The sequence below is a fragment of the Empidonax traillii genome, unplaced genomic scaffold (genome assembly GCF_003031625.1).
Source record: "Empidonax traillii isolate 1590-97213 ecotype Southwest subspecies unplaced genomic scaffold, ASM303162v1 scaffold451:size1465578, whole genome shotgun sequence".
NCBI lineage: Eukaryota > Metazoa > Chordata > Aves > Passeriformes > Tyrannidae > Empidonax > Empidonax traillii.
In genome coordinates, this window is record NW_020955644.1 from 1,437,322 (window position 1) to 1,459,947 (window position 22,626).

Consider the following 22,626-nt stretch of genomic DNA (forward strand, 5'->3'; position numbering starts at 1 on the left):
GAGGGCGGAGCGGGAGCGCTGCTGGGCTATGCCGAGCCGTGCTGGGCTGTACCGAGCCGTGCTGGGCTGTACCGAGCCGTGCTGGGCTATACCGAGCCGTGCTGGGCTGTGCCGAGCCCTGCCGAGCCCCTTCCCAGAGCAGCCCCCTCCCGCCATCGGAGCATCACTCAAGGGGATGCTTTTCCCCCCCGTGAGCATTGTCTTCTTTCCCCCCTAACCAGGGGTCCCCAGCTATTGGAGCACCCCTCGAGGGGGTGCCTTACCCCCATATTATTTTCTTTGCCCCCCTAACCTGGTGTCCCCCATCACTGGAGACCAATCCCCAAACCACCTGCCATCAGAGCACTGCTCAAGGGGACCCTTTCATCCCATGAGTGTTGCTTGCTTTGCCCCCTAACCAGGGGTCCCCCACCATGGGAGCAGCACCACTTGAAGAGACACCTTCCGCTCTCTATTCTTTATTTATGGCAGCCCCCCCCGAGGCAGTGCCAGCCAGTTTGCTCTGCCAGAGAAGGCTGATCCCAGCAGGCACCAGCAGCCAAATCCCATCACACCCCTCCCACATCCATCCCCAGGTGCTGCACAGGATCCCCCTCACTCCTCGAGGGACACCCCACTTCCCCGTGTGACAGACACTGTGGTGGCTGAGGGTCAAGCCCTGTCCCCAGGGTCTCTGTCCCCTCCACTGGGGCACTGGCAGAGGGGGCTGTGACGTGTCAGGCCCCTCACTGAGGTGACCCCAGTGCTGCTGGCCAGGGCTCTGGCTCCCCATGCCCACCACTGATTGTTGGGAAGGAGCTGCTCCCCCCACAGCCTCCCAGCTGCAGGGCAGAGTATCTGTCCCTGAGCCAGGGAGAGGCAGCCCCAGGGGCCTGGCCCAGACCCAGGCTCATAAACTGCTGCTATTTTAAGGACTTGAAGACAATTTTTCTTAATTTATCAAGCCCCAGGCCAGGAGCTGGTTCCAAAGGAAATGTTTCCTTAGTAAAAAAGGGAACCACAGAGGAAGCTTTAAATGCAGCCTCTGCCTCCTTGCCTTATCCAGCAGCTCCCAGGCAGTGACCTGGAAAAGCAGAGCCAGTTCTCAGCCACCAGCACGAAAAGCATCGTGCCAGGGGAGCAGGGCTGTGCAAACAAGAGTGGAGGGAGCATCAGGAGCACCAGGGGTGCTGGGTGGCTGTCAGTGGGATGTGAAACAGCAGGGATGCTTCCAGCAGACAGCCCACCTTCCAGGAAGAGGCTTTTGGGGTACCTGAACTCCCAGAGAGGGACAGTCACATTCCCAGAGTCACAGTCACAGGCTGTGCCTCCATCCACAGCCCGCCCTGCTCCCTCCCCCACAGGCAGGAAAACCATCAGCCTTTCCATCCTTCCATTCCCTGTTCCTATCCACAGCAGACTGGCCCCTGCCACTGCCTCCCAGCCAGAGCCAGGGAGCTGAGAAGCCGCGGGCAGCACCACCCAGAGACTGGCACCACAGCAGGGGCTCCCACTGCCCACAGGCGACAGACCAACACTCCATGGGCTCTGACCAGTGCCAAGGGCAGAGGGACAGCAGCTCACACGGCTCTGCCTGGGCCTATTTGCCTGCCTACATAAATTAATCAGAGCTAATTGGCTTTTAGGTAAGTCTTCTTTGCAGGAGCTCTGCATAGAAAAGACTTTGAAGCGGGGACTGCAAGTGGCAAAACCTTTATTTAAACACACAGTGCTACGCAAGGACAGGCTCCCGGCCCCGGCACCACTCCCTGCTCCCTTCAGCATGGATGCCAACAGGTTCAAATCTCGCTGGATAACTTCCCCTTCCCATTAAGTGCACCCAGTTTATTTACATCTCACCGGTTACAGGAGGCAAACATTCATCGGAGGCGACACTTGACAAGAGCTGTCTGTGCCCAGTGACAGGGCACAAACTCCTGGTGCCACAGAGCCTTTCCCAAACAAGGAACCACGGCCCAGCTCCTTCCACCTGACAGGAGGACAGTCCCTCACAGTTTGGGAGGACGCAGAGCTCTGCAGAGGTGCGGGAAATGGATGCTCCAGGCTGAGATCTTGGTGATGCAACGATCCTGTGTGGAGATCAACTGCTCCAGCTCCGCCCTGCACCAGTTCTGAGATTATTAAGGAAAAGGAGGGAGCTGTCTGCCCCTGCCCTGGTCACACCAAGCTGCTTTTGTTGTGGGTTCCCAGCCCTGGGCTAAGCAGATCCACGGCGCAGTTAAGCTGTTAAGCTCGCCTGAATAGGGCTGCTCTGTGTGCGGCTGCTAATTCAGAACCACTCAAAAATATAGACATACATTCATAGACTCCCCACACCAAGAAAGGATTTAGATGCTTTCCAGCTCAGCTCTCCAGTCAGTAAATGACTGGCTCTAGAAGCACAGCAGCGATCCAAGGCATGGGAGGGTGAGGGCAGAACCTGTGGCACAGCCAGTGCCAGTGCAATGGTTCATCCCTCCCCGGGGCTCTGGGTGCACTGCAGGGCTTGGTCACTGCTCCATCCTCCCAAAATGGAGACTGGGACAAGGTATGTGACTGGAACAAAGGTGTGAGGGGCTGGAAATTGGGAGCACAGAGCCGTGGGGGGGCCATTGTGGGGCCCACTCACCACCACACCACCCACAACTGGATTTGTGCTGGGCTGAGCCAGCTGCCAGTGGGGTTTCACCCCCATCCACGTCCCATCCAAGCCCCAGTGCCCAGCCCCAAGAGCAGCTTCAGTGTCACAGTGTCACAGGGCAGGGGACAGGAGGTGACTGCAGCAGGTACAAGTGCCCCACCAGCCCCACAGCCATCACACGGGGCTGGAGCCAGCACAGCCAGGGCGAGGGGCAAAGAACACGCTGAGGACTCGGGGAGCCTTCAGACTTTTCACAGCATTGAGAAAGTAGCAGCACAGAAACATTTCCTCAGCCCCAGCCTTCACTCTCCATCCAAGGCCTCTCCGTCTCCACCTGGGGCTGGGATGCAAGCAGGTGGAGGGGGATGCTCTGGACAGGGGCACAGACTGAGGCTCCAGGTTTCTTACTCTTCTTGTGGTCGGCTCAGGAAACAAGTGCTTAAGGGAGAGGTGGCCCTGAGGCAGCGCCAGTGTCCCTGATCAGCTCCACCCAGGCAAGGCAAGCCCCAGGCTCTGAGGGCATCACGTGTAGTTGCCTGGGCCACCCAGGGGGATCACGAAGACGGAGATGTCGTCACCAGAGCCCAGCTTGTCGTTGGCCAGCCGCCAGCCCCGCTCCTTCAGCACCCCCCGGGACCGCACCACCAGCTCCTGGGCCACCATGGTGTACCTGTGGGCACAGCAGAGCACGGCTCAGCAGCCACCCCAGAGCCCCTGATGCAGCGACCCGGCAAGGAAGGAAAGGCTGGAGCAGCCAGAGGTGCAGGGAAGGGTCCCCTGGAGAGATCCGAGCTCGGATGGGCACATCCAGGGGGTCACTGCGTGTGTGGAGCCCAGAAGGGTGCACGGCCAGGACACTGCTCCAGAGAGCCAGGCCAAGGGGAGGTGTTGGAATGCTCATCCCCCTGCCCACTCACAGCTCACCTGCAGGGGTCGTTGGGCTCGTAGCTGGTCAGCACCTCCATCACCACCCCGGCCACCTCCTTGTCGTTGGTGACATCCCAGAGCCCGTCGGTGCCCAAGACCAGAACGTCGTCGGGGCAGTGCTCGTACTGAGTGAGGTCGTAAACCCTGACCTGGCAAGCAGTGGGGCAAGGTGGGAGGGTGAGGGGCAGAGAGGCAGAGGAGGTTCCCACTGCACCAGACACACACCTGGATCTAGTCACGCTGCTGCAGGAACCACGGGGTGCAGAGTGGCTGGAAGCCAGGCTTACCTCGGGGAAGCAGGACAGGAAAGGCTTGATGTGGATGTTGGAGCTGAACACCTTGAGGTCATGGTCACCCAGGCCCCGAGTGACCCCGATTGTGGCCATCATCCGAGCCTGGAGGAGGTTGGAATCGAAAAGGAACTTTAGGTTGTTTCATCTCCACCTCCATTCTCAGCTGAGAATTGGTGGCATTGGAGTAATGACAGCACTACCAAAACCAAGGCCAAAACCCCCAAATCCCTGAGGGCAGGTGATGAAGCAACACCCATCCCCAAGTCCTGCCACAGCCCTTCACCTTTTTGCCTTCCCCGTAGATAAGTGGAAACTTCAGGTCATCCTCTTCTATCTTTTTGTAAGCCCTGGTTAAAATAAGCCATAGACAAGGTGTCAGCAGGTGGAGGCTTCCAGCAGCTCCCCTGGGTACCCAGCACGCCAGAGCCTCCTGCCCTGTGGAATGGGATGCTGGAGCTGGGCAGCCACCTCAGCAGGACCCCAGTGCCCACCAGCGGGTTGGGAGTTACCAGCCATTCATGTTCTGGTCCCTGTACAGCATCTTCTTCCCCAGCTCCTTGGGCTGGATCCTGCGGGGGAACTCCAGGTGGGTGAACTCCTTCCCCAGCAGCTCAGGCTTCAGCAACGCCTGCGGGAAGAAGGGGCAGCTCAGCCTCAGGGCTGGGAGAGCGGGATCTGGGGGACTGGTGGGCTGGTGGGACCTCAGCTTTGACATTCCATGGCGGAATCACCTGCTCTGAAGCAACTTTTAACAGGTGCTGATAAAGCAGCTTCAAACCACCCACCTTGTGCTCACCCAGAGGGGACACCCGGGCTGGGGACAGCCATGCCAGCACCCAGCAGGAAGGTGAAGCTTTCGCCTGGAGAGTTTTGGCAGACAAGGATCTCCAAAAGGAACCAAAGCCTAGCAAATTCCAGCAGAAGCAGAAGCTGGAATTTGCCCAGGAGGAGTCACAGATGCAACCCCCCCCCAGGATATCAGGCTCAGCGCAGGGCGTGGCACTCGCCCCGGGGAAAAGAGGGATGGGTCTTTTCCAAACCGGTGTGCCGACTGGAGCCATGAAAAGGGACAAACAGCAGCACAGAGCCCTTTCCATGGCAGCCCCAAGCCCTCCTGGAGCACAGCGTGCAAGGGACTGGGGACAGGGAGAGCTGCAAAATGCAGATAGGGGAGGAAAGAGCCAAAAGAGAGGAGGAGATCCTTTGGGAAGACGGCGTGGAGACCCCCATCCCACTCCAGAGGAGCCCTGACCACAGCCTGGGCATCATGTGGCAGAGCATCATGTGCCTGTCCCCAGACAGTGCCCTCCCTGCCCCTCACAGCCAGCTGGAGAGGATCCCACTCACAGCAGTTTCCTCCTCTTGGTCATTCAAAAATAGATTCAAGAAAAAAAAAAAATCTCAGTGTTTTTCCAAGTACGTTGCGAGCCAGGAAATCACATCCAGCAAGACCTTCTCCAACACAAACGCCTCCTCCCCTGTACTGCCCTCAGAGAGGTCTTTATAACCTTAAAAAGTCCTCCTGGGTGGCACTGGAGGGTTTGTCCAGGACAGGGACAGGGAGTTTTCAGGGAGAAAGGCAGAAACCCGCTGGCACACATCAGCTCTGACTCTTCAGGGAGCAGCCAGGGCAGAAAGTAGGACTCAGCAGGAGCACAGGGGGTGGAGGGAGCAGAGTCATGTTCCTCCTGGTCACAGCAGCTCTGGCAGGGGATGCTCCCTGTTCCCTGGGCAGGAGCAGGGCAAGATGGACCAAACTGGCTCCGTGTGATCAGCCCAATCCAGCCCCATGCCAAGAGCCCGGGATCTCCAGCTCCTGGCTAGGCCAGGCTTGCAGTCACAGCCCCTCACACTGACCCTGTGATGCACACGAGATGCCCCCACGCCAGCTCCCTGCATCCCAGAGCCTCTCCTCATCCCAGCAGCAGGCTGGGATGGATAAGTGCCATCAGCATGTGCCAGCCATGGGGCTCCTCCAGCTCCAGGATCCCACCATGGCAGCAGCCCAGCAGGCAGAGTGGGGGCGCTGGGAAGGGGCCAGGAGGTGGTTCAGCAGGAATGAGGTTAGAAGAAAGGTCTTTCTTACTAAAAACTGCAGCCTCTGCCTCTCTGTCTCTGGAGTAAACTCCCTGGACATTGGAATGATTTCCCCGTTACGGATGATAATGGCCCTGCAATGAAACATGGAAGGATGAGATTAGAGAGGAGAAGAGGAGACATGGGGTGGGAGCTGAGCCAGGCCCTCAAGGGCTGATTCCCAAGAATGGTGCAACTCCTTTCCCTCCTCTGCCTGCCCTCTTCCCAGCCTGAGCTGGGAGCTGCTTCCTGGCTCCAGTGTCCCCCTGGGCAGGGCATGGCATCCCTCCCACCTGCAGGGGACAGGGGCAGGGAGGAAGGGAAAATGGGAGAGAAGCATGGGGCAGAGGGGAATGAAGCAGAGCAAACCAAAGGACAGAATGTGGTCAGAGAAGGAGCAGCACAAAGGTGGGGCACCCTCCTTAAGTGGTGCTGCCCCTCCAGCACAGGGGAGGGGCAGAAATCTCCTGTGGCAGGACATGGGTGCACGTGCCTGGCCCACACCAGCACTGCCACTCACTGCTGGGGCTGCTCTGATGGTTTGATGTGTTAAAACAACATAAAAGTCTGATTATGAGATGTTCCTGGATATCATGGGGGGCCTGAGGATCTGTCCCACCTGCTGTCCCAGCTCTGGCAGTGTCTGATGCCCGAGGAGAGAACACAGACCCTCGCCCAGTAGCACAGTTACAGCCTCAGGACCCCATGCACGCTGGTGCCTGCCTGCTGCTGCCATGGAGGGGGCCTTGCACCCAAAAGCAGAGGCATGAAGGATCTCCTTGTCTTCTGTCCCAGAGCTGGAAGCACGTCCAGCTCCAGAAAACCGACCAGAGATTGTATTTGCTGTCCTGGCACTGATGAGGACAAGGTAACCTGCAGTAAATACCCAAGGAAGCTGTGGATTACACCTCCCTGGGAGTGTTCAAGGCCAGGTTGGACAGGGCTTGGAACAACCTGGTCTAGTGGTGTAGAGCAAAATGAAGTTTTAAGGTCCTTTCCAACCCAACCCATTCTGTGATTAATACAGGGCAATTCAAACCAGCTTCAGCCTCAGCATAAGGTGGACCTGCCTTCCTGCCACTGCCTGGGGATATGAGCACACCCAGGTGCAGTTACCCAGTAACCCACCCCAGGAAATGCACATGGAAGTCAAAATTCTTGAGCTCCAAGCTCCCACTGCACCTGTCTGTACATAGATCTGCGTGTCCTTCTCCCAGAACAGGTCACTGGTGTGAAATGTGCCCTGAAACGACTTGTTGCAGATTTTTGAAAGCTTGGCTGAGGGCAGTTTCCACTCCCCAGCTTGCAGCCCGGGTCAGCACCAGCAGCAGGGGCTGTGGTGAGATCCAGAGCCCTCTGGGAAGGCAGACAGGGAGCTGTGAGGGAGGAAGGGACCAAGCCCCAGATTTTGGGAGGCGATTCTGCAGCCCTGCCTGTGTACCAGGCATGCACAGAGATCACAGCAGGGCACACTGTCCCCAAGGCACGCAGCAGGCAGGGGGTGGCTCTGCCCAGCCCTGCCCAAGGAGGTGGGTGCTCCTCACCAGCCAGGCCTGCAGCACCACCCTGCTCTACCCCCAATCACCAGAAGAAAGATGAGGGCTGCCCTGGGGGCGCTGTACCTGCTGTCACCAGCGTTGGCCACGTAGAACTTGCCCATGAGGTAGATGGCAGCCAGGGCACAGCAGCCCCCGGCGAGGTGCTGGGCCGCCCGCTCCCGCTCGATCTGGTCGTCCTGTGGAGACACAGAGTGGCTGCAGGCAGGGTGGGTGGGGGGCCCCAAACGATACCAACTGCTCCAGCAGCATCTCAGCTCCAGGTGGGGAGCAGCAGCCAGCCAGGGTACCTTTCTCCCCACAGCCCAGGGGTGGGTGTAGGGCTTGCGGGGGTCAGGAGTCCCCTGGGGCAGCGGGGGATGTGGCTTCACCGGGGCAGTGGAGTGGGAAAGAAAGAGCAAGGCAAGAGGGGAATAGCTGGGACTGCTGGAACAAAGTGCAACAAAACCCCCTGGACCCACACAGGCCTGGGGCCCAAAGCCTCTGCATCCTGAACCCCCAAAATATGGGGCATCACAGCGCCCTCTCCAAGACCATCCCTGCAGCCCCCTCCTCGCTCCAGAGCTGCATTTTGCCAGAGGGGACAAGCTGATGCAGGCACAGACAGCACAGAGACGCTCCCAGAGATGCCCTGGACTATCCCACAGGCGGAGGTTCCTCACCATGTGCTTGAAGGCGTTCTCGATGGCGCCGATCACCAGGCTCTCGTGGGACACGGCTTTCTCCAGGTGGAACCGTGGCACAGCATCGTTGGGGACCTCCCCCTCATCCTCTGTGACTGACACCCGGGTTGGATCCACAGGGCTGTGTGGGAGGCAGATGGGAGGAGGGGAGGGGTCCTGCAGGATGTCCACGAGGTCCCGGAGCTGCTCACAGATGTGCACGTGGAGCTTCTCGGATGCCATGACGGCAGCACCACTGCCTGCATGGCCGTCAAACAGGGCCCAGTAGTGGAAATAAAAACCCTTCCTGCCCTGCAGGGAGAAGAGGGGAGGTTAAACAAGCCTGGGAGGAAGCAGATGGGATGGGGAATTCAGAGCAGCTGGGGCCACCAGCTGACGGTGACACGGGGCTCTGCCTCAGTCTCGCAGGTCCCAGTGCGGGCAGGGACAATGTGAGCAGCTGACCAAGGGTGTCTGGACACGACTGGTCCCTGGCTGGAGCCCAGCCCTGCATCAGACACCTCGTTCTGCCAGCAGCACTCGCTCCTCCAGAGGGGAGGCACCACAGGGCCACCACCACAGCCTCCCCGGCTCTCACCCCGTCCGGCTCCCCGACGCCTTCCCGGGACATCAGCCGGCCCCTCGGGCTGGGCCTCCTCTCCACAAACACCACCTCGCAGCACGCCTGGTCCTCATTGTGCTGGCTCTTCCCCGCATTTATCACCCTGCCAGGAGGAAACGAGGTGTAAAGGCTCTTTCTTTCGCATCGTGTTCCAGTAAAGGTCACCCCATAGCATCTCATCCCCCTCCAACCCTCCACTCGTGTCCCTGTGTCCCCGGGGATGCTCTCCACAGATGCTCCTATCCTGTCCCAGCTGTCCCAGACCAGCTGTGTGGGTTGATCTGGGGCCAGCAGCAGCACTGGGTCCCACCTACAGCGGGGTCCAAGGGGGAGAAGTTGTCTGGGCACTCACCGAGTAGGGTGACCAGAAATAAGCTGTGTTTGCTGCCACAAGCAGAGCAATCACCCAAAAACCTGAACCAGCCTCACACACACCCCCAGCCAGGACTCCTGGACAGGATCACAGCCTCCCCCACGTCCCATCTCCTCTAGGGAGGGAGCAGGGGCGTCGGAGAAGGAGGGGAGAAGGAGATGGTGATGAAACCAGCAGGACTTCTGCAAAGAGATTCACACTGACTTTCCCCAGCCCGTGCTGACACAGCAGATTTCAGGTCTAGATTGCAGAACCTGCTCACGGGAGGAAGCTGTAAATATGCCCAACAGGGTGACTGTGCTTAGGGGACAGACTTTTCAAGTAGTTTGCAGAAAGAAGTCTTGAGAGACAGAAAAGGGTAGTTTTTGCTCTGGGTACTCCTACCCCAGTATCTCCTGGGGCAAATTAACATCTCAAAAAGTTCTCATCGGGAAGATCAGTTTAAGGAAGGGATGCAGGACTGGGCTGAAAGCACTAAGCGGCAAAAGCCTTCAAACCCTGACCTCCCCCACCTGCTTTCGGTTAGGGGTGAAACTCCCAGCGAGTGAAAGGAGAAGAGAATCAGACCCTGGAAGGGAAAGTCGCAATCAGTCCCGCTCCCAGGGGAAAGGCCCCAGCTCCCTGCTCCCCCTCGAGTCCTGCCAGAGCCGCCGCAGCTCCTTCGCCCTCGGTGTCAGCTCCCCATCGGTGACACCGCGCGTCGTGAGAAAAGGGCAGAAAACAAGAAAGGACAGAAAAGCCCTGAATCCCCCCCCCCCCCTCCCCCCGAGGGATGGGTGAGAACACAGCGCCCCGCCGATGCTCTCCCACCGCGGTGCTGGAAAAGGGACACGCGCAGCTCACTGCGCGTCGCGACCCACTTTTGCCCCCGAGGTCCCCGCTCCGGTGCCGAGCGGTGCCATCCCGCCCTCTTCGGGCTGTAAAACCGCCGCCACTCCCTCTCCCAGCTCCCACTCCCGCTTCTGCTCCCAGCCGCGGTCCTTACTCGGCGTATCCCGTCCTCCAGGGCAGGCGGCGGCGGCCGTCGCGGGGGCTCTGCACGGCCCGCCCGGTGTGATCGTCGGCGCGGCGCAGCTCCTCGGGCGTCAGCTGGAGGAAGGCCGGCCGGCAGAACGCTGCGGTGGCCGGGGGCGATCCCCCCCTCCCGGCCCCTGCCCCGCCACCCCGGGGCTCGGCGGGGGGCTGCGCGCCCAGCCCCGCCGCCAGCTGCGCCACCGCGGCGCGCACCCGCAGCAGCATCCCGAGCGCGGCCAAACCCGGCCGAGCGGGGCCGAGCCGAGCCCTCCGCCCCGCCTCCCGCCCCGCCGCGGTGCGGTGCGGTGAGGTGAGGTGCGGGAAGGGAAGGGAGGGGTGTGGTGTGGACCAGGCGCGGCAAGCTCAGCGCCGCAGCGCGTACGCGCATCGCCCGCCGCTATCCCGCAGTCGGGAGGGGGGAGAGCGCCCTGCCGGGGAATGGAATGACACCCGCCCCCGCCGTTATCCCGCAGCTGGGAGGAGGGAGAGCCCTCCCAGGGAATGGAATGACCCCCTCCGCCGTTATCCCGCAGCCGGGAGGAGGGAGAGCCCTCTCGGCGAGTGGAATGACATCCCCACATCCCACAATCCCCCCTCACCCCCGCAGCCAGGAAGAGGGCGAGCGGGACACACACCCCACACCGCTACCCCTCAGCAGGCGGAGAACTAGTCCTTCCTGGGAATGACACCCTCCTCGCCATTATCCCGCAGCCGGGAGGAGGTCGAACCCTCCCGGGCATCCCGCTGGAAGCACGGGGCACACGAGCCATCGCTGCCCAGAAAAGGCTCCGGGAAAGTCTTATTTTTAATTTTTTTTTTTTCTCCCGGCTAGAGGTGCGGCTGCGGGGGCACAGGCTCGCCCTGCCCACGCGTGGCTGGCTGCCTTCCCTGCGCTTTGCCGGCAGGTGGGTTTTCCCGGCTGGAGATCGTCCCAGGGCTCCCGCAGAGCCACCTACTCCGGTACAACGTCCCCATCCAGCGCCGGGCGCTTTGTCACCCCCCCCGGCCCCAAGCTCATCAGCCCACGCGCGGCCATGCCGGGCTATTAATAACCAGCAGCCTGCGGAGGAGCGGGGAGGTACCGTGAGAGGGCTCAGAGCTGAACCTCTCCCTCCCTCCCTCCCTTTCACCCAGGATGCTGCGCTCCAGCGTGAGCAGGATGCGGATTTAGCTGACCCAGAACAACACATCCTCCCTGGCTGGGAGGGGAAGAGCCGGCAGCATAAACACCATCGCTCGCACAGCCTGACCTCAGCACCTCCCTGCCTTCTGGGCTCCTGTGACAGAGAAAAAAAAAAAAAAAAAAAACCACAAAAACAAACCTTCTGAAAAAACACAGTACTTGCCTGCTCTAAAGTAGAATTGAGGCTGTTTCTTAAAATTTGTTTGCCCCAGTGCTCTGAGCACCACAGAGGAACCACTTATTCCTGTCCACCAGGGCTTTTGCACTGTAAGTTCCGAGCAGAAGCAGCTCTGTTGAGCCCTCTACATTTTAACCATCTTCAACCAGAGCTCTTCAAACTGTACCAGACTATTAGGATCACATTTAGAAGTTGTTCAGTACTCCCTGTATTCCCATTTTCTAATCCTAAACTTTAAGGTCTTCAGTGCCCTCTTAAGCTCTTTCTGAACCATTCAGGACCTGATCTAGTGGGTGATATTGGAACTAGGTGACCTTTAGGGTCCCTTCCAACTCTATCCCTCCAGTCTGAGGCCACAGCCCTGGTCTTTTCCTCAGCTTCTTCCCCCTCATCCCTATCCTGCTGCTGGTTACACAGGGCAGCTCTCAGATATTCTGAGTGCACTAATTCTTGTGTTATTAAGGCTGAAAATCTTGGCCCTCTCCAGGGAATGGGTCTCCCCTCTGTGGAACTGCCAATCTGCCCTGTCCTGCTGAGTCACCAGGATGCTTTCCTTGGAAAGAAGGAAATGGCAGTTTCCAGAACGACTTCTGTGACCCTGTTTGGTATTTGTTGTTTCTGTTACACTGAGCACCGAACCCAGAGAATGGTCTGACATACAAACACTCTGCAGGAAGCCTCCCTGAAACAATGCAGTGCTAACAACTGTTTTCCAAGAAAGAGGGCTCCCTTTCCTCCTATTCATCCTGCCTACCAGCTCCATGGGAAGTTCCCTCCTGGTCTGGGAGGCTGGTGTTCCCCTTCACGAGGCTGCCTGGCACAAGGCCTGGGGATGCAGATGTCATAGACTGAGTCAGACTAGGAGTGTGGGGAGACCAGTGCCAGTAAATGATCACTCTGGATGCCAGCAGCTCTGCCCTTCGCTCTTCCCATCCCTCTGGGAGCCCTGCCTGGGATGCTTTCCATGCCATCCCATCTCACCTGAAGCGTCCCTCCCTGAACAGCATTGAGATATTTTAGCAGCAACACTCCTCGAGTGGGTGCAAAGCCAGGGAGACTTTCTCCTGTGCAGCCCCCAGAGCTGGTGGGATTCCTCAGGCTGATCTAAAGCTGAGGATTCTCTGTGGCTCAGCATCGTCTGAGCATTTCTGATGGACCTGGGCATGGGTATTTCCTCCTTCTCTTCAGCCGGTTCCTCCCTGCCCCACAGCTCCAGGGGGAGCAGGAATTGCCGTGTTCTCCCTTCCCTCCTTAACAGCTGAGGGTTTGCCTATGCAGAATGGAGGAGATGTAAGGTTATGACATCATCTCTGTTTCTGGACAAAGCCTCGTGAAAATGGATAATGAAAATAATTCCTTTTAATTTCTAAGGGGGAACTGGAGGAACAATTTTCCAAAGCCCCTTTTAAACGAAAAGGTTTATTTCAAAGAAGCAGGGATTTTAATGACTTTCAAAAAGCCATTTTCTTTGAGAAGAGCAGCCCTTTTGCTGGTTCCACCTGTCTCTGGGCAGGGCAAGAGGAGCTGAGCTCAGCAGGGCAGCAGCCACGTGTCCATGGGGAGCACTGGCACCAGTGCCAATAATCCCCTGCCAGCCTGCTGCCATGAAAAACAGTGATTTAAAAACTACTAACACAGGAATTAGGCTTAAGTTATGCTGTTTTGCTTAGTTTCTCATGCAACCGCTTAGCACTGGAAAAGCCTTTCTAAGTTTCATCCTTCATCTCTGTTGCTGAGCCCCAAAGGAGGTAGGATGGAGCCAGGGACATTTCTTTGTGGAAGAATGGCATGTTGGTGGCATTTAAGCCAGAACAGAAGTAAATTAAACATCTAGATCATAAAAGTACCAGAGGATGGTTTAAAACAGGCTCTTTGCAGCAGTGCATTAGTTGACTGTACAGCCTGACTGCGTAATGAGCAATATATTAATTTATAATTAGTGTAATACAGTGAAGCTCAGCAAATAGCTCTGTGCACTCTGGATAATTCATCAGCAGAAGAAGCAGCTCTTAATGGTTTCCAAGGTTTGCCTGTCCCCTGTAATTGGGAAGTTCGGAATTTATTGTTATTTCTTTGAAGGGATAATTTGATTGCAGCCACACATCTTTATTCCCCGTCTGCTCCTGCAGGAGTGCAGAGAGGCCTTTGGAGCGTTGCTGCTCCGGGTACTGTGTGACCTCTCTGCAGGTAAGAGCCTCAGTGTTTTGCAGAGCAGATGACCTGGATTTGGTGCAGATTCCCGGAGGGTTTTACCCTCTGTGCTCTCCCTGCTGCAGAGCAGAGGGAGGGCGGCACGTTAACCTGCTTGGATCACTTGACTTTTCCCCCTCTGCTGCTTCAGAATCTTCCATACCCCTTTGCACATCTCCCAGGGGATCTTCGTTCTTAATTCTGCTCTCAAATTCCCCAGGAGCTCCTGGTGTCATATAGCATCACCTGACAGTAGAAATACAGAAGGACAATAATAAGTGTGTGATAAAAAGCCTATTCAGAATTCATGGAGCCTTTGGGGAACTTATTTTTCAGCTGGGGAGCTCAGACACACATCTTGGAGGATGAAAGGAGCAGGACTGCTCCCTGCCTGGGCAGCAGTGCCAGGGCTCCTGGGAGATCCTCCCCTCCTGGACTGCCGTGCTGGCAGGCTGGGAATCTGCACTGAAATTTCCTGTTGTCAGCAGAGTCTTCTGAAAAGGGAACAAAATCCCTCCGAGCTGGGTGCTTGGTGCTCAGACAGCCTGGAGGCACCAGGGCCTCCTCAGAGGAAGGGGGTAAATAAATGTGAATCTGAATTCAGAGCCCCACTGAGAAGAGGGTGTGATAAATCTTCCCCAGGAATAAAATGTCAGTTCTGATTTTTCCTGCTTTAATAAAGTAATTTGGATGCCTCTGCCTATTAGCAGCTGCAGATAAGTTGATTGCACTGAGGATTTGAAGTCTTCTGGCATGTCCATCTGCTTTTGCATAACCATCTGCCCCAAACACTTGGCTTGTACCCCAATCCCCAAACTATGAGTTTTCTTCTTCATCTGGAAGGCACAGAAAGGTTCCAGGCATGTGACAGACACCTGTTCTAAGGGGAGATGATTTCTCTCCTGGGAGCAGGATTCATCACTAAGGATTCATCAGGGTTCATTGCTAAGATTTTCTAGTGAAGTCTCTTTCCTTACCAAACTTATCTTTTTACAGTTGCTAAAAACTTGGGTCCCTCCATCCTTGAAATCACAGGCAGAGAAGAGAGTGAGGCTGAAGGCTGCTCCTGGACACTCTGTAGGAAGTCAGGATGATGAGGATGAGGGGGAATTACTGTGTTTACTTCCAGCAGCATTTAAATTAAACCAGTTTTACTGAAGTCTTAATTCTTCCCCTGCATTTAAATGCTGTGATCTGGAAAGCAGCAAGTTTGTATTTCTGTATCACTGCATCAATAAAGAGCTGGAGTTTTGTAGGCTTCCTTAATAAATAATCTGGGCTAATTTAATTGGAATTTGGCTGGTGTGAAAAATAGTTTTGATTGCGTTTGCTCTTGATCATTCCACTAAAACTTTGTGATGTGAAAGTAGCATGTTTGTATTTACTTATCACAGCACTAGAGACCTGAATTGGCAGCCTCTCGATCAAATTACCTGATGAATATAAACAGCAGATTTAATTTAGTTTCATATTGATTTTTGTCATTATTATTAAAACCCTCTGATCTGAAAAATGAGATGCTTGTATTTCCTTAATATCTTATTACTGGGGCTTGGGTTAATCTTGTAGAGCTTTTCCTTTTTTCTTTTGAGCAACCAAGTCTAACTAATTGGAATTTAACATATGGCAATTTTGACTCTATAAAAGGGAAAAAAGGAACTTGGTTTCTTTAGATAAAACAGCAAAGAAGCCTAATCTTGTAGCGGGCTGGGGTCCTCTCCCCTGGATCCCTGTGTGCATTTGGGGGTGATTATTTCCCTAGGGAAGAGGTCAAAGCTGTGGGTCTCCCAGGGGCTGGTGGGGCATGCCTGGGCGTCTGCCTGGGCATGGGATGGCAGTGCCAGGAGTGGGACAATGCCCAGGGGAGGCTGCCAGGGGCCCAACCATGGTCTGGGCTCTCAGCAGAGCCCTTTCCAAGGGCTGCTTTCCTGGGGAGGGAGCAGGGGGGGGTGCACAAAGGCTTCGTGGATCCCATGGGAAGCAAATGGCCGGGAGATTTGCAAACTGCCCATGTGTGGTTTGTCTGAACAGCTGCCGTTGTTGATCTGTAACTCAGATTGGCCTTGGAAATCATTCCGTGCTTCCAGCTGAGTGGTGGGTTGGAAGGTCCAGGAGGAAACGGTGAGCTGTCTTCAGAAACCAAAGGCTTTCATGATGTGCAAATGGGCTTGAACGAAGCAAAGAAAATGAGTGCATGTAACTCCAGCCTCTGTCTCAGCTGTGCTGAGGCTGCAGGTCTAACTCCTGGCAGCGACTGTGAAAATTCAACCTTTGCTCTTGCTGTTTGTTGGTGTTTTAAAGCCCTGTTGCTGCCTGTTGTGGTGGGAGCAGTGTGAGCTGTGTCCTGGGGGGCACCAGGAGGGGTTTGCTGGGCCAGCCTGGAGCTGCTCTGGGGATAGAACTGGCCCAGGCTGGTGTTGGGGTCCCCAGTGTCAGAGCGAGTCTCCTGCAGAGCCAGAGCCAGGTATTTTTAGCAGTCCTTGGTTCCAGCAAAGCTGAGAGTTTTGGTGGGTTGGCACCAAACCTAGGCTACCCCTTTGAGGAGGAGAAAGCTGCAGGAGTGGGTCCATCTGTTCATCTGTCCATCTGTCCATCCATCCCCACACCATTCAATACCCCTCTAATTTTTGGGTAAATGAGCTCTGACCAGGCTCATGCTTTCAGAGTGCCACAGCAGCAGGGCCAGCGGTCAGTCTGTCTGTCTGTCTGTCTGTCAGTCCGTCCGACCCTCTGTCCATCCCCACACCACACCGTGCCCCTCGTTGCTCGCAGGACCACCATCACCCCGTGGTTTTGGGGGGTTTTTTTGGTGTTTGGGTTTTTTTTGTTTTGTTTTGGTTTGGTTTTTTTTTTTGGTCGGGCTAAATAATTTTTTCCGGTAATTTCTCTCTCTCTCTCTCTCTCTCTCTCTCTGCCCGTTCCTCCCCTCCCCGGCCGCCTTGACGGGCACCGGGGCTGACCGGGGCGGGGCAGCGCCCTGGCGGGCGGGGGCGGCGGCGGCGGCGGCGGGAGGGCTCGGAGCGCAGCCGGTGCCGGTGCCAGCCCGGGCATCGCAGGGCCGGTCCCGGGGGCGGCGGCAGCAGCCGGTGCCGGTGCCAGGCGGGGATCGCGGGGCCGGTCCCGGGGCGGCGGCGGCAGCAGCAGGCGGCGCTGCGCCCCTTCTCGCCGGCACCGGGGCCGCCGGGCTCCGCTCGGCTCCGCGCCCGCCGCCCCCGCCCAGCCCCGCACCGCCCCGCACCGCCGCCGCCGCCGCCGCCCGGCGATGCCCGCGGCCCCCGGGCGCACCGGCCCGCGGAGGCGGCGCTGACCCGGCCCAGCGGAGCGGCTCCCCCGGGCCATGGGCAGCGGCGACCCCGGCCCGCACCGAGGGCAGCACCGGCAGGTACGTGCGGAAAGTTTGGGGAAGGGGAGCGCGAAGGGACCCCCGGGGCGGCTCCCGCCGCGCCGCCCAGCGCCGTCGGGGCCCCGCGCCCCGGCCCGGGGAGGCTCCGAGGGGACGCTGAGCTCCGGAGAGGGAGCCGAGGTCGGGGGAGCCGCCGGGATCGGTGTTACCAGCGGGCAGCGGCGGCACCGGGATGCCGGTCCAGGGCTCCCGGCTCGGCCCGGCCGCCTCACGTCGCTGCCCGGTCCCCGCGTGTCCCGGTCCCGTGTCACCTCCCGGGGCTCCCCGGAGCCGGTGCGGGGCTCAGGAGGGTCCCCGCGGTGAGTTTCTCGCGGCCGGCGCTGCCCTGAACCCTGAGCTCCGTTCTCGGTGGCTCCGGCAGCAGCGGCGCCCCCGGTCCCTGCCCGCCCTGTGGCGGGGGATCTGCCACGAGTGGGCTCGGACCTGGCGGGGCCCGGTCCGGCCACCGGCTGCGGGGGTGGGCTCTGGCCAGGGGGGCTGTTTGCCCTGGTGGAACGATTCTGCCAGCCCTGAGAAGCCACTCTCCGTTCTGAGAGGCAAAACACCGCTGGGGAGACCCCCGGGTTCTGCAGCCAAAGATGCTCCTTCTCCCTGGAAGGGGCCGTGAATCCCAACCACTGCTGCCTGCGGTGCAAGCTGTCCCTGCAGCCAAAGCCTCGGGCAGAACAGGATGGGATGGTGACTTCCATCTTTCTCTGCTTCCTTCCTCTCTGCCATAGCTCCTCTAGACAGGATGGGTTTGCCTCTGTCCAATGCCAGGCTGGAGTGGGGAAGGGGCTCTGGGGTCCTGCTGCCTCGTGGGGTGGCTCGAGGGGCACAGGATGGGCACAGGCCAGGTGTCCCCCTCACCCACGAGTGGAGGCTCAGTGGCCCAGAGGAAGGTGTGAGCTGTGCCAGTGCCATTCTGGAGTGGGGCAGGAGTTCGTCCATGCTGTGGTGCCAGGCAGGGAAGCAGGAGTCTCCTCCTCCTGCCCAGTAACCATCCCTTTTGCTGCAGTGCCAGGCCTGGGGAGCTGTTCAGTGTGTGGGTGCTCTTGCCCTGAGAGAGCTGATCTGTGCTGGGGCACCCACACCCCGGAAAGGAGCCTGCACAGGTGAAACGTTGTATCTCCTGGGGAACAATCCTGGCACTGGATGAAGCAGAGGTTCTGGCTGTCGGCAGAGCTGACCTTCAAGGTGCCAGTGGCAGTGGGGTGGTGGGATCCACCAAGTGAGGGAGCAGGAACAGGCCCATGCCTTGATGGAATTGAAAAGTCTTCCGCTCACCTTGGCTGGGAAAGAAATGCTGCAGACGCTGGAGGAATGAGCAAGAAGCTGGAAATAAATCAGCGTGGAGAAGAGGATGAGGGAGCACACTTGGGGGAAGGAGTCTTCTGCATCTCTTTGTGCTCCCCTGCCACCTCTTTGCCTGGTCAGAGAGCACATGCTTCTTGGTGCCCTCACAAACACATCTGTGGGGCTGGACTGCTGTCAGTGTGAGCTAAAATGAAGTGTGCAAAAGGACTTGGCTCAACCTGGAGCTCTGGGGCTGGGCCAGGCTCCCCTGCAGTGGGGTTTTCCTTTTGGGGAGGAGCAGTGCAGCCTCTGGGGCAGCTCAGAGCCTGGCAGAGTGTGGGAGATGCCCTGTGAAGCTCCCATCAGTGGTGCTCCAAGGGGTCATCCAGCTCCCTGAGAGCTGCCCCAGCTCTGCGACCACTGGAGCTCCAACTTCCCAGCTTTGCCTCTAACGGAGCATCCTCAGTGGTGCAGAGGGAGCAGGGATTGAGCCAGGCTGCTGGCTGTACCAGAGCCTGTGCTGTGCCTTCCCAGGTGTCTCCTTGCTCGTCAGGATGTTCCAAGGAGGTATCAGCTTCCCTGGAAACCCAGCAGTCTCTCCACACCGCTGCCTTGGCTGTTGTGCAGCTCACGGAGCTTGGAGGTGAGGGAAGGACACTTTCCCTTGGGTAACACCTACAGACAGGTAGGGAGCTCTGGGGGTCCAGCCCTCCTTTTGTACAGAGGGATCAGCCATTGCTGTCCTGAGGTTTCCCAGGTATGGACAGGGATGTTCAGGGCAGTCCTGGGCTGGGTGTTCAGCCCGTCCCTGTGTCCTGCTCAGTGGGACCTTTGCTAAAACAATCTGGCTTTTTGCTTTAGAGAAATGCTAAAATAAAATCACCCCCTCCAACGGGCAGCGTAACATCCCCAGTGGTGTGGGAGGATTTCTGTGCCTGGGGGTTCTGGCCAGGTTTTCCTTCCCACCCTGTGTCTGGGGTGTGGAACTGCCTGACCTTCAGGCTGTGCTCTGCTGGGTCAAAGCATCAAACAAAGGTGCCCAGGTTCCAAAACATGCTGAAACAGCAGGAGCATGCAAATAGCTCTCGGAAAACTGGCAGGAGTGTAGGGCCAGAGGTGCACAGAGGTTGACACAGGGTTGGGGCTGCAGCAGGGAGGGTTCGTGTCACTCGGTGCAGAAATCAGCCAATGCACCAGCCTCCCCCACCTCCCTCCTTCTCCTTTTTGGGTGGAATTCTGCTAACTCTAATTATCCAGCTCACAGGGACCTTTGCAAACAATGCTCCAGACTGGCAGGACTTGGAGCATAATTTGGCATGACAGGGTCCCTCATTAGCACCGTGGGGCGCCGGGGCTGTGCTCCGGCGAGCTGAGCACGGAGCAGTCCTGGCTGGAGGGTTGCAGCTGCACGTGTGGATTTAATGAAGGAAGAGGAAAAAGTCCAGAGGTGCAGTGGCAGGTGGAGTGGTCAGGGTCTGGGAGGACAGCATGGAGCTGCTCCCAGGATGTCTCTGCGTTGGAAGACCTCAGTATGGCTCCGGTGTGGGTGGTGGCCCGTGCCCACATGTGCCCATGGGGAGGGACATTGGCCCACACAGAGGACATATCATCTCTTGCCACCCTGGTTACAACTGAGTTTGATCTTCTGAGAGATTTGGGCACTTGGCAGTTACCTCGGGTCCCAGCCCAGACCTGAAAGGCAAACACGCCCAAAAAACCTTAGCGAAAAATCCCACAAAATTCCAAACGGAACGTAGCAGGAGGGAGAATATTGATACCTTCAATCAAAATTAAGTGCTTTGACGTGCCAGAACACCACTCTTCATTTCACACTGACACTCCAGGCTGAAAAATTTCGAGTCAGACCAAACATTTGTAGCTGGAATCTCACGACGCTGGGGGTTGATAACTGTCAAAACAGCAGTTTTCTGCGGAGATGTGTTTTCTGATGGGAGTTTGGGCACGAGTGGGAGCTCTGAGTGCCTGTTCCAGGGTGGAGCACCGGGATGGCACCTCTCAGTCTCGTGCTCCCCTGAGCTCTCCCAGTGCTCTCCCGGCCGCCAGAGCGGCTCCTTCCTCTCGGCACGGCGGCTTCCCTTTGGAATGTGCTGTGGACAGTGCAGGCTGCATTATTGATAACGTGATTTATTTATGCTTCCTTGGCTATAACAAACAGCTCAGCCTTCCCGAGCTATATATAGTTTTTGCTCTGGGAAGCTGTCCCTGCGCTGTGTGGGGTGGGAGCAGCCAGAGGGGTGCTTGTTTTTCGGTCCAGCTGAGAGGTTTAGGGATATCCCCTGCAGACACCACATGGCCTGGAGGGTCCCACTGGCAGGAGCTGGGGCCAGGCTCTCCAGAGGGGCCCTGGCGTGTGCTGTGGGGCTCAGGGCCGTGCTCTCTGCATGAATGAGCAGCCAGAGCTGGAGCAGGAGAGCCAGGAGAGCGGGATCTCTTGATGTGAGCCCGCCTGCTTTGCTGAAAGGCACGTGGGGTGTTCATCGGGGACTCGCTGTCCCAAGAAATGCAGGGGCTGGCTGGCTGGCCATCACATCTGGGCTGCCAGATGTGCCCCACGGTGGGGCAGGACAGCTGTGTGCACGTCCCAGCTGGGGCACAGCTCCTCCCTGGTGCAGCGTGGCCGAGGGGGTGCCCACAGGGTGGGAGGACACAAGCCTGCTCCCACCTGGATGCAGCGGAGCTGCCTCTGGATTCACGTGGAGGGCTGAGCAGCAACAGGAGAGCTGTTTACTTTGTCACTGTGCAAACAGTGCAGGCTTTAAGCTGGCATCAATATTTACACAGTGGGCTGATGTGTCTCCAAAGGAACTCCAGCAGTGCTGGCTGTTGTGTGATCCCCCTCTGAGAAGCCTCATGCAGAGAAGACTCTGCTGGAGCGCCAGAGATCACCTAAATATGGGTTTACCCGAGGGAGTCTCACAGACTCATCACATCACCTCAAGGTTTCCTTGTGCATTGTGCCATCCTGGCATCATTCTGGCAATGGAGGGGCTGGAGCAGGATCAGTCCCTTGTCACCCAGTGGGCAGGGATGGAGCCAGGACAATGAGCAAGATGCTCCCAGCCACTCTCCAGTTTGCTCCTGGCCAAGCTGACCATCCTACAGCATTAATTAGGAGAATTTCCTTACCTCTAAATTCTTTTTTAGCATAAAATATGTGTTTTTGTCAAGATACATTTCCTTTTTTTTTTCCTGGGCAAATGTCAGCATTTTTGATGACATTTTCTGATTTTTTTTTTTCCAGATGGGAGAATCAAAGTGGAAAATACCACTTTAAATCAACAATTTAGAATGAAGCATTTTTTCATTTTGAAATGTCAGTTTAAAACAGGACAATTCATTCTGAAATGCTGCAAAACAGGCAGTGCCCTTTTTACCGCCTCGAATCACTTTGTTTTGATTAAAAATGTCAGCGCTTTGTGCTCTGGCTCTTCATTAGAGCCACTGTTTCACTGCATCGTGGTCCAGAGTGGACAGAAATCTAGAAAGATGGCTGAAAAATGAAGATTTCTTCCCTCAGAGGTGTGGGTTTGTCTGCTGCCCTGCTGGGTCCCTGCGCTGCCCGTGGAGGGGACGGTGGGTGCGAGGTTGGCACACAGGGCTGGTGCTGGCAGCTCTCCCCAGCCCGAGCATCATCACTTATATGTCCTCTCGTTACTAAGTTATGATCCAGCACTAAAGTTTTATGGAGGGACTCAGTTTGCTCTGGACCTGGTTAGACCCCAGCAGGTGACAAGCGAGGCCACGAGGTCACCACGTCACTTGGCAGGCGCCGAGCGGTGATGTCGCTGTGGAGTGCTTGTGCTTGTGGAGCCCCGGAGCTGTTCCCACCTGCAGGGCTGTGGCTGTAAATAGTGCAGAAAACATATTTAGAGCAGTCGACAGTAAAATACCAACTCTTTGGGGATTTACATTTTTCCCTGGGGGCTCCAGATGATGTAAAACTCGGCTCCTTCCCGGCACACCCCGTGTGGGGTGGGAGGAGTGGGGGATGTGTGCGGCGCCCTGACGTGCACTGAGGTGCCAAGAGAGGTTCTTGGTGTGTCCAGAGGTAATGGATGCAGTGTGAGTGTGTGGTTGCATGAACTTGGCAGCTGTGCTGAGAGGAGAAGCAGCCCCAGAAGAAGGAGGTGTGCTGGGAGAGGAGAACACTGGGCTGCAGGTTCTGGAGCTGCCATGGGCTGTGTGTATCCAACCCGCCATCAGCTGCCCTGTTCCTCAGATCCCTGTGTGCTG

General features: G+C 57.3%; 1 protein-coding gene and 1 long non-coding RNA gene across 3 annotated transcripts in view; one reads left to right on the top strand and one right to left on the bottom strand.

The window, feature by feature from the left end:
• Positions 1–1,689: 1,689 nt before the first annotated feature.
• On the bottom strand, positions 1,690–10,368 carry PPM1J (protein phosphatase, Mg2+/Mn2+ dependent 1J). 2 transcript variants are annotated; one of them, XM_027895164.1, is made up of 10 exons: positions 10,115–10,368; positions 8,733–8,859; positions 8,135–8,446; positions 7,539–7,651; positions 5,927–6,011; positions 4,350–4,468; positions 4,124–4,187; positions 3,835–3,942; positions 3,545–3,696; positions 1,690–3,290 (listed from the first exon to the last, which is right to left on the bottom strand). In XM_027895164.1, exons 1-10 carry the CDS (start codon positions 10,366–10,368, stop codon positions 3,143–3,145), a joined length of 1,482 nt encoding a protein of 493 aa, XP_027750965.1. In that variant the 3' UTR covers positions 1,690–3,142. The 2 variants fall into 2 exon arrangements, with proteins under 2 accessions (XP_027750965.1, XP_027750966.1); XM_027895165.1 differs by lacking the exon at positions 1,690–3,290 and adding an exon at positions 3,297–3,407 and having other exon boundaries at positions 10,115–10,320.
• A 6,605-nt stretch (positions 10,369–16,973) lies between these two features.
• Positions 16,974–22,626, top strand: part of LOC114063105 — a 7,110-nt gene continuing 1,457 nt past the window's right edge. The window contains exon 1 of the long non-coding RNA XR_003572503.1: positions 16,974–17,076. This is a non-coding gene — a long non-coding RNA (uncharacterized LOC114063105). The remainder of the gene's footprint in view (positions 17,077–22,626) is intronic.